General features: G+C 42.7%; 1 protein-coding gene across 2 annotated transcripts; it reads right to left on the reverse strand.

Annotated features, from left to right (window-relative positions):
- Window positions 1–570: 570 nt before the first annotated feature.
- SLC25A29 (solute carrier family 25 member 29) lies at window positions 571–9,540 on the reverse strand. Of its 2 annotated transcripts, XM_066998342.1 has the most exons (4): window positions 9,399–9,540; window positions 8,337–8,380; window positions 3,500–3,583; window positions 571–2,896 (listed from the first exon to the last, which is right to left on the reverse strand). In XM_066998342.1, exons 1-4 carry the CDS (start codon window positions 9,430–9,432, stop codon window positions 2,153–2,155), a joined length of 906 nt encoding a protein of 301 aa, XP_066854443.1. In that variant the 5' UTR covers window positions 9,433–9,540; the 3' UTR covers window positions 571–2,152. The 2 variants fall into 2 exon arrangements, 1 of the variants encoding a protein (XP_066854443.1); XR_010832006.1 differs by lacking the exon at window positions 571–2,896 and adding an exon at window positions 2,913–3,053 and having other exon boundaries at window positions 3,500–8,380; window positions 9,399–9,526.
- Window positions 9,541–9,827: the final 287 nt, after the last annotated feature.

Raw genomic sequence — 9,827 nt, forward strand, 5'->3', positions numbered from 1 at the left:
GTAAGGGGGAAAACTCCAAGTGCAGTATGTGCCCATTAAATAGGACAGATCTACAGTTGAGCAGAATGAAAGTAAAATTCCCTGAAAACCTAAATGAACACAGAAATGTTAAAGACCTAAAAACAAAACCATACCTGATTCAGACCTGGTACTTGACAGCTATGAATGTGCAGGGACCCTAGCCTTGTCTGCAGCAGTTGTGTAGCCTTGGTGCTGTTCAATTCTGCTTAGACCAAATAAATGCAGTGTGACAGGTCCAAGTGCCCTGCCTACTCTAAAGGCAGGGCTGTTCTATTAGTAGCTCTATCAGCTTCAAGTGACGTACTCGCTGAAAAGATCATTTTGAAGAAGCCAAGTGAGGCAATTTTCCATCTTTGCTTCAGCCAGGTGCTGTGCTCCAAGCCAGAGGGGGGCACTTTCCTTCCCAGGGGTGCATGAAAGGCAGATGGAGAACACATTTCTTCAGGCAAAAGCCAGAAAACCCACCCTTTTGAAAGCTAGATTTAAAACAAGGAAATGTCTGAATAAAATAGGAAGTTAAAGAACTGACATCAACATTTTTTTTTTTACAAATTTATTCCCTCAATTTTATATACAATCATTCCAGACTACTGTACAAAGGTGTAAATGGTCTTTGCTGTGAGTTGTGCATGTGCAGCTTAGTAGACAGATTTAACATTCAATTTGAATCTCAGTGCAAGTAGGCACTAAAACACCCAACATACCTTCAAGGTATAAAAAGACATACCAGTTTTACAGGTTTCTCCAGCATATTTTGTTACAGTGCAAAATGCTATGAAATAAGGTTTCTTTAGAAAAAAATCCATTTAAATTAAACACATATTGCACGTGTCCCATCTGAAAGTATAAGAAGTTGTACTTACTGAACTAGCTTGATACATTTTAGAACATTTTTCAACCCCCATGCACTCCTTTCTCCTGGCTATTTGTGCCAAATATGTGTAGTTCTTGCTTCAAATGCTAAATAGCTGTTCATAGCTCTAAAGCAATCCCTCTTGAACAAACTGCTACAAAAGAAATCACAGCGGATTCATGTAACAAGAAAAATCTACAAAACCCTTTTCAGTCTTCTTTCCACTAGCACTGTAACTAAATACATAGACATCACTATTCTTTAAATTCATAACGCAAGTGTATCAAACACTAGCCATTACAGACACACCCCTATTTTCTGGAAAGGTAGGAAACCTCCAGGTCTACAGGTGTATGTATTTCCACAGTACTTCAAGCTGCTAAGCTAACATTACACCCAGAAACACTTTACGCAACAACACAGGTAGGACTTTTGACTTCTGTACATCACTGGCTGCTAGGTTGCAGGTTGGGTGAAGTGGCACAAAGTTGCATTAACTTAAAGTCTGCTTGGTCTGAAACTAGTCGATGCGCTCTGTGCACCTGCCAAACGAGAAGTAGAGGTGAAGGCTGATAATATCAATCTCGATAGCTTTGAGTTTCCCTAAATCCTTACTAGCCTTGAAATGTAAAAGGCACATCTGCATATAAGTGCAAATGCTAACTTTGTGCTTAAGATATTTATTCAAAGCTGAAAGGCAAGGGAGTGGCTTAGAAGCAAATTATTTCTTTTAGCAAACCAGTATGAACAATGATGCTACTGAAAAAATTGACACTTAAAAGCAGAGGAAAAGTAAAACACAACAGGGCTAGCTGAATGCTAGTCCGTGTCTTAAACAGTTCAGGGTTACCTGCAAAATGCCTCCAACATTTAATTTCCTCCCCCTACCTCCCCTTAGAGGCCTGTACTTATTCCTGCTACAAACAAGAAGCATTTCTTTTCTGCAAACATTTCTGCATTCAGTTCAACTTAGTCATTCAGAACATGGGTGGAAGAAAACCTGATTCCTGGTACTATGAGATTCTCCAGATCCTCTTCTGGAGCCACAACTGTACAGTACTTTCTAAAGGCAGGTCCCCGTCTTACTTGGCTACTACTGGATATTAAGTCCTTGGTAAGGCTGGATGCTGTTTGTACAAGTAATGAGATGAAATCCTAACTTAACACATTTAGGAATTCTTTATACAGGTAGCATACATTTACACTACTTGTGCGGATCGACTGTTGTTTACAGTTAAAAACCAGCTGGGCTTCAGGTCAAGAACAAAGAGGTGGTGCTCACAAACTGGAAGGCTGCTGGATTACCGGACCCGGTTCACATTCACGAAGGTCATCTTCTGACCTCATGTACATTAGGAACACAGTGACAGTAGCAAAAGTAGCTGCATTGACAGGAAAAGCACGGAGAAGTGTAGAAGTAAGGCCTCTTGTGAAGACCCTCCAGCCTTCTTCGTGGTAGCTCTTCCTGACACAGTCTAGGATCCCGTTGTACTGTGTAACGCCCCCGACGCCATCCGCCTGGAGCCGGGACTTGATCACATCCACTGGGTAGGTGGAGAGCCAGGACACGATTCCTGACATCCCTCCGGAAAACAGCAGTTTGGGAATAACGTAACTGTCTTCAGCTTCACAGCCTAAATACCTGGTCATGCAGTCATAGGTCAAGAAGTAAAAGCCAAAGCTCGGAGTCTCTCTTATTAACGTGGAGACCATGCCCCTGTTGATGCCCCTCAGCCCTTCCTTTCGATAGATTTTGATCAAACAATCCAGAGAATTTTTATAGTTCTTCATTTTTAGTTTGTATTCACCTGTTCCTTGTAGCTGCATTCTTGTCTTCGCCAACTCCATGGGGCAGCAGATGATGCACTGAATAGCCCCTGCTGCTGACCCCGCGAGGAATTGGTTCAGAGGAGTGTCTTTGCCAAGGGCACGAAGTGTATTTCCTTGTACACCGAACACAAGGGCGTTAATGAAGGTAAGTCCCATCATTGGTGACCCAATACCTTTATAGAGTCCAAAAGCCTGATGGAAGAAGGAAGGGAAAAAAAAATACTTTTTAACAGTAGTGTTGACAGCCTCCTAAAACCGTGCAGAAAATGTCCTTTCTGGCTCTTACTTGTGCTCTAACTTCCTAACAGTGGCCAGAAGATCAGTCCAATCTTGCTTTGTACATCGCTGCCTAGGACACAAACAACTACACGTTTTTTAGTGGTACAAATGTCAAAGTCAACCTTTTAGTTATGGTCTTAAAGCCTCAAAAAAAAAAAAAAAAAGCCCACACCATTTTATTCTCTTATTGCTTGCATTCTCAGGAAATTAGCTATTCACGTATATAGTTACTTAAAAGTTAACTTTTTTTAAGGTAAAGTTAAATTTCAACTTCCAACTTAGTGATCTTCTTCAGGAAGATTCTGGCAAACTTCTAAACATAAGTTACCAAGCCTGAAAATGCTGATGAAAAATTTATGTGCTAAGACTAAAGTACCTGCATTGTGGTCATGTGAGGTTCAGAGTATGCTCTTCTCTTGATCTATGATATTTGTAGTTTTTTTGAGCAGCCTTCCCTCCCATATACAAAATACATACGAAGCTTCAAAATACACAAAGCATTCATTTTATACTTACAGATTCTTGCTTTATGATGGACTGAAAGCAATGGAAGGTCCCACGGTAGAGAGGTTTCTCTATATTTTGAACTTGTAGTCGAACCTATAAAAAGTTGTATGAGATACTGATGTATATGGCAAGAGCAGCATAACTGGTAAGCTAGTGACTTGTACGTATATGGAGATTTGCTATAGAAATGTATATGCAAGAGCAAAGGCTGGACACTGGAATGCCATATGTGGCAAAATCATTTAAAAACATTCTGGAAGTGTTTAGAATTATTTTTTTTGGGGGGGGGGGAGGCAAAAAAAAGTGAAGGGAGAAGGGTTATTAACTTCTTGTGAAAATTAGAAAACCAGTATGTGGAAATACAACAGGGTATACTGTTTTCTAGAATTTCAGATAATTTTCCCATAGTGACTACAACAAGTGCTTCCTTCAGCTGCCAAGAATATTTCTGTCCACACTAAGTAGTATCTGTACAAACCTGATAGCATTTTATAAGAAAGTATTTACAAGTCAAGCATGAAATAGGGATGATTTAAAAGGTTGGAAACTTTCAACAACAACACATCTAGTGTTTCTGGCTACTGGACTTGGGACCCTTCACTGAGATCAGATTTTTTTTTTCAGAGGTTAGAGGGGAAGAGACTTAAGGTAACTTGCAGTTGCTTAAGGAAAGGTATAAAAAGCCACTCCTCCCTTTAAATCTTAGTCTTTTTAACTTGCTGAAAGCAAACAATTTCTGAGGGTGTGGCTGTTTCAAACCTTTAATGTTTGTAATAAGTTAACTTTTCCAAAACTGACATGGCATGGCCTGCTGGACAGATGATGCTACTGTTTCTGATGACATTAGGAGACAGTCACATTTTCTAGGTGTTTTTTTAACCTTTAATGTGAAAGTCCAATTCAGGTTTTCCTGCTAATTTGCATTAAGCACACTTCAACAAACAAAAAGGCTCAAAGCTACTTAGTTCATCCAAAACCCTGCACTGCAGTAAACTCAGTAAGTTGGTTTCGCTGGAGTGGTGAAGTTAGACATCTGCCTTTCATCTCCAGCTTGGAGGGCTGCAATATTCCTGAGAAGATGCTTATCAACCGTTTACTGCTGCTGCAACTCCAGGGCAAAAAATGTTCAAGACTCTTATTTTGAACAAAAGAAGGGATTATTAGGTCTCTGTGAGGAATTCCTGACTTTAAATTCTTTTTTATCCCTGTTTGCCTAAAGTAATAACAGCACCAACACCACCACAATGAAATAAGATGATGTGGGTCTAGAAACAATCTGGGGACGTGGTTTATCAGAAGTCCCTATTAAGGTTAGTTTTCTTCAAGGGAAAAAAAAATAGTGTCAGTATTTTTGACATTACTACAATATGTCGTTTCATGTTTTGTAAATCTAAACTTTAGTTTTTAGTGTCTTTTTAGCATGCATATTAGTGTACATTAGCCATACTCGGAGATCACCTTGAGTCTTCCAAGATGAAAAAGGGTTTTAAAACATCTTAGAATTGAGAGTAGGCTTAGAGTAGAATTCAAAGAAAATAAATCATTTTCTTATTCAAAGTCAGGGGGGAAGATGTAGTGGTTTTTTTTAAAACTGCTCAAGAAGCAGACCCATAAGCAAAGTCATACACCTTAACAAGTCAGAACTGCACAAAATGTAGGTCTTACTCCATTTATGGTTTTATTGCTATTATTTCAAACCCCAGCTGTGAAATCAGGGGACTTTCAAATGTATAAGCTTTGGAATAATTACAGCTTAGGAACCTTTTAATTTTGTGTGCAGTTATCTTTAGCAGTTTAGAATTATTATAGATATTCTAGATAGATATAGATATTCTAGATATAGATATTCTGTATATAGGTTGAGTTTCCTATTGGCATAGAGCTTCTACTATTTTTATCTAAATTATATGTGAAATATTGACCAATTGAAGTGTTGTTGTGGGATTAAATATTCAGAAAGTTAAGTACTGACACATCAGGCCTAAGAATGAAAAGCAGCTCTTTGCTTTAAACAGTAATGATCACATTAGGGTGCAAACTGGCACCGTAGTTACAAACTGCCAGATGAGACAATGAACGTGTATGAAACTTTATTGTGTTTTAATACTAACTTCAACAAGTTGTAATTTAGTGAGTATACATATAGGAGGGATGAATCAATTCCAAAGGTTAATTGTCTATTCTATTAATTGGCCAACAATCATTGTGTCTTTTCATTTTGTTTCTGTCTTATTTGAAACCACTGTTACTGAGGGTTTAAGTACAACAGTAACATATTGTAATTTCACATTGCTAAAAACTTGCACAGAGGTACTCAAGACTAAACAAACAAACAAAAAACCCCTTCTAACAGTCCAAACAGTTAATAACGTGTGAAATAGAGTTGTTTGAGCAATGAAAGTTTCTTCCAAGGACATGTTGTGGATAAGACCTCAACAACAGTTTGCCTGAGATTCAGTTTTACAGCCACTGTGTGTGGAAGTGCATATAGTGAGAAATACATACCAGAAAGAGGGTTCAGAATAAGACTTTACATTTTTATTTTAATTTTTAAAGGGATATTTAAACCCCGCTCCCTCCATGTCATAGTTGTAGAAGAGGGACAAATCAGTTTTAAACTAAAAAGGAAAAAAAAAGCTTCATAAGTCTTTCAGAGCTTTATTTGAACTATTACATTTTGGAATAAATTAAGACTGAGAGAAACAGAAGTGTTCACCTGGGCTATACTTACTAGGTAACTCTCCCGTGATGAGGCTTATCTCTCATCTACAACAAAGTAACACTTTTGCTGTTAATGAAGACAGCCCCTAGCTCAGAAAGTAAAGGCAGTTAAAAGCAAAAAAGCAATTTTATACATCACATCAACAAACCAGGGATAAGAAGTTTGCCAGCTCTGAGATCAGCTCGCTGGCGGGTTTCTCAGCCTGACCTGCAGGCTCCAGCTCTCCCTGCGTGTCCCACCAGCCCCCTCCCCCTTGTGCAACATGATCACTGGCAAAAAAAAAAAAAGCTTAAAAGTCAGGGTGGAAGTAAAGTTCTGGCTTATCTAAGCAGCTTTCCCACTGTTCAGTTATATTAAAACCTTAAAGTCTAAGGTGATGTCCAACTAGCCCTTTAAACACTGCAGTACTATAAAGAGAGTTAATTCTTAACACATATACATGTACAACAAGATATGCATTTTTTCTTTCCTTTTTTTTTTTTTTTAAAAGAATGGTTATATGGTTAGTTTTCCCACATAGGGGGTGACTACGCCAGCTAACAACACAAACATTAGTGTTTTCACTAATAAAGGGTAGATAACTTTATCCTTTCTAGTGGTATGAAAGCAGTGTTCCACACTGGATTTCATAAAAAGGGTTAAAGTCATCTGGAAACAAACTGCTTTGCTCTACTGTACAGCAAGATGCTTTGCCTTAAGCCAACACATCTATTTTGCATTAATACATCTGCCAGAACTAGCATGGGAGCCCCAGTTTTGCAGACATTTAAATGTTTAGTTTCATGCACTATAAACTGTTCCACTTTAAAAACAAACAAAGAACCCCACACATGCTTAACTTTAGCTTGAGCATAAAATTTTAGCAGTTTTGCTGGCTTCAGTGAAGTGACCCATCACCAAAAGTTAAGCATGTAAAACTGGGCAGGATGGGGGGAGAGGAGACAGCTGTCCCTGTACCACCAGAAAAAAGTGTGCAAGTCTGGATAATACCATTCCTGAAAATATTTACTCTAATTACCCAATTACTTAACAGTCATTTTTTTTATATTCTCAGAAACATACATACAGTCTTTAACTATTTGACCAGCTTGCACTTGACTGGCAAGGACTAAAATCCACTTGCTAGTAAAATCTGTTCTGCATCGATTCACCCACATGGCTAGGATATGTAACGTGGTGATGACCCCTGTAATACTATCAGCCCTTTGCATAGCTAAATTCAGTAAGGTAGAGGCGTTCCAAATATAGCCACGGCGGGTGGCATGCTGTGTGCTGCAGTCAAGTGATCTGCTGTGTTAGCTTAGCAGTGAGCATACTGGCATCCCTTGGTCTATTCTTCCAGTGAGAGACTTTAGATAAGGCTGCCAAAAAGCGACTTTGGTCATCATCCTGCTCTGAAAAATGGGCTTGGGTCCCTGGGAGTCCTGGCTGAAGGGCCTCAGGAGGTTTTAAATCCTCCAAAAATTGTATCTTTGAACAGGTCTTAGCTACCCTTAGTATGCATAATGCATACAGTTAACAGAAAATTGATTTTAACTTGGAAAGTTATAGAATATGTATACAACAACACCTCAGAGATACATATGTAATACCTAAAGGGAAGAAAAAGGCCCCAGACAAGCATCATGCTGTGGGTTTTTGCCCACTTACACCCATTGGCTAGCGTAGCAAATTAACGCCTGAGGAGTAAGCAGCAGAGCTTGGGGGGGAAACAAAACAAAGCTTTCCATCTAGTGACAAAGTAGGTTTGGGTTACAAGTGCGGGTAGAGGCAGTTCTAGCAGTTAGTGGTGAAGGGCTGCAGTAAAGCAAGCTTTGAATAAAATGAAGTTAAATGTAAGATCCTGTTTTTGAATGCCATGATGTTACTGCACTGACGAACTTGTGGTTTGGGCCAACGTTTGGTCATGTTACAGGGCTGAATCATGCATACAGGGATCTGCTCGCTTCTGAAGGGCTGGAGGCTACAAGTCTATGAACCATAGCTCGAGAGGCTTGCTCCAAGCTTTCAATCACAGATTTATGCTGCTACGACATCTGGGGATTTTTTTTTTTTCCTCCCCGGCTCCTTGGAAAAACATCAAGTTTTCTACTTAGAGACAAAAATATTTCGTCATCAACCCACCTTGACGGTGTCGAAGGGGTGTCCGACAAGCACTCCGGCAGCACCTGAAACAAAGCAGACGGCGTGGTTGTGACCAGCAGTCCCAGCTCCCTGCTGGGATCGCGGCACGCGGCGTGGCGGGCAGGCCGGGAGGCAGGAGACCCACGGTGTGGTCCCTGAAGCCAGTACCAGACGCCTTTGTGCTTCTGGCGAGCTTGGGAGCTCCAGGCAGGGACCGAGCTGTGCGGCTACGGGGAGCGCCACGTCACACGGGATGCTCGGCAGCGAGTCCTGGCCCCAGCCTAAGGCAAGCGCGGGGGGCAGCAATTGCAAATTGCCTCTAGAGAGATTTAATCAACGCCCTGCTCTGCAGAAGCACAGAAAGCCTGGAAGCACATCTAAAGGAAGAAATAGCCAGCTCTCTGCCCGGTGCCTTTACAGATGGGCCAGTGGCACCTGCAGAAGGACCACCTTTGCCTTCCTATAGCACCGAAGGAATTTTTGGAAGGTACGTGCAGGCCTATCGGCCAGGGTAACGCAGCTACCGGATAAAGCACGGGCTCTGCTGGCTCCACGCTGCTGTGAGCCCAAACCAGAAGTCCAACCCGCTTCTGACCGCCGGCAGGGAGGCCACAGGGAGCTCTGCGCTGAGCAGGCAAAAAAAAAAAAAAATCCCTGTGCCAGGGGAGCACCGCGACCGCAGCTAACCGAGCAAGCCCGGTGCATGGCTCCCTCCAGCACGCGATTTCCCAGCCGCTAAAAATAGAAGGGGGGAAAGGAGCGGAGGCCACAAGCAGGGGGACGAGGAGGGTGAGCCCCGCCATCCCTCCACCATCCTCCCCTCCACCACCGCCCGCGGGGGGCAGCTCCCGGAGCCCCCCCCCCCCCTCGCTCCAGGAAGCCACCGGCGCTTCTTCCCCTTCCTCCCCGTGCCCAAACCCGGCTTGGCGAGGGGCAAAACATTTATCATTTCCCCCCTCCCAGCTCTCAAAAACACCCCCCCCCCTTTTATCTTTTCCCCCCCCATCCTTAATTTTATACCTATATAATTTTTTTTTATATTATTATTATTTTTAGCCTCACCGCCGACGCATCCCGCGAGGAAATCCAGAGCCATGCTCAGCACCCTCCTATAAATATATATATATATATATATTTTTTTTTTTCCTTCCCCCCCCCCCCTCCCCGGCGGGGCCCGGCCCTTGCGCGCTGCCGCTCCGCGCACTGCCGCCGCCCGCCGCGCCGCCCGCTCTTTCTAGCGCCGGGGCCTCGCCTCCGAGGGGGCGGGCAGGAGGACAACTCCCCCCCGCCGTCCTCAGCCACTGGAGGCCGGGCTGGGGAGGCTCCGGGCAAAGGGCGGGACAGGGATGGGGCGAGGGGAGGGGAGGGAAGGGGGGGGGGAGGACCCGCGGAAGGGCGCTGAGCGCCCTTCCGCGGGTCCTCCCCCCCCCCTTCCCTCCCCTCCCCTCGCCCCCAAGCTCATCCCCTCCGAATCTGGAGGATTTAACCTTC

Source organism: Anser cygnoides, chromosome 5 (genome assembly GCF_040182565.1).
Source record: "Anser cygnoides isolate HZ-2024a breed goose chromosome 5, Taihu_goose_T2T_genome, whole genome shotgun sequence".
NCBI lineage: Eukaryota > Metazoa > Chordata > Aves > Anseriformes > Anatidae > Anser > Anser cygnoides.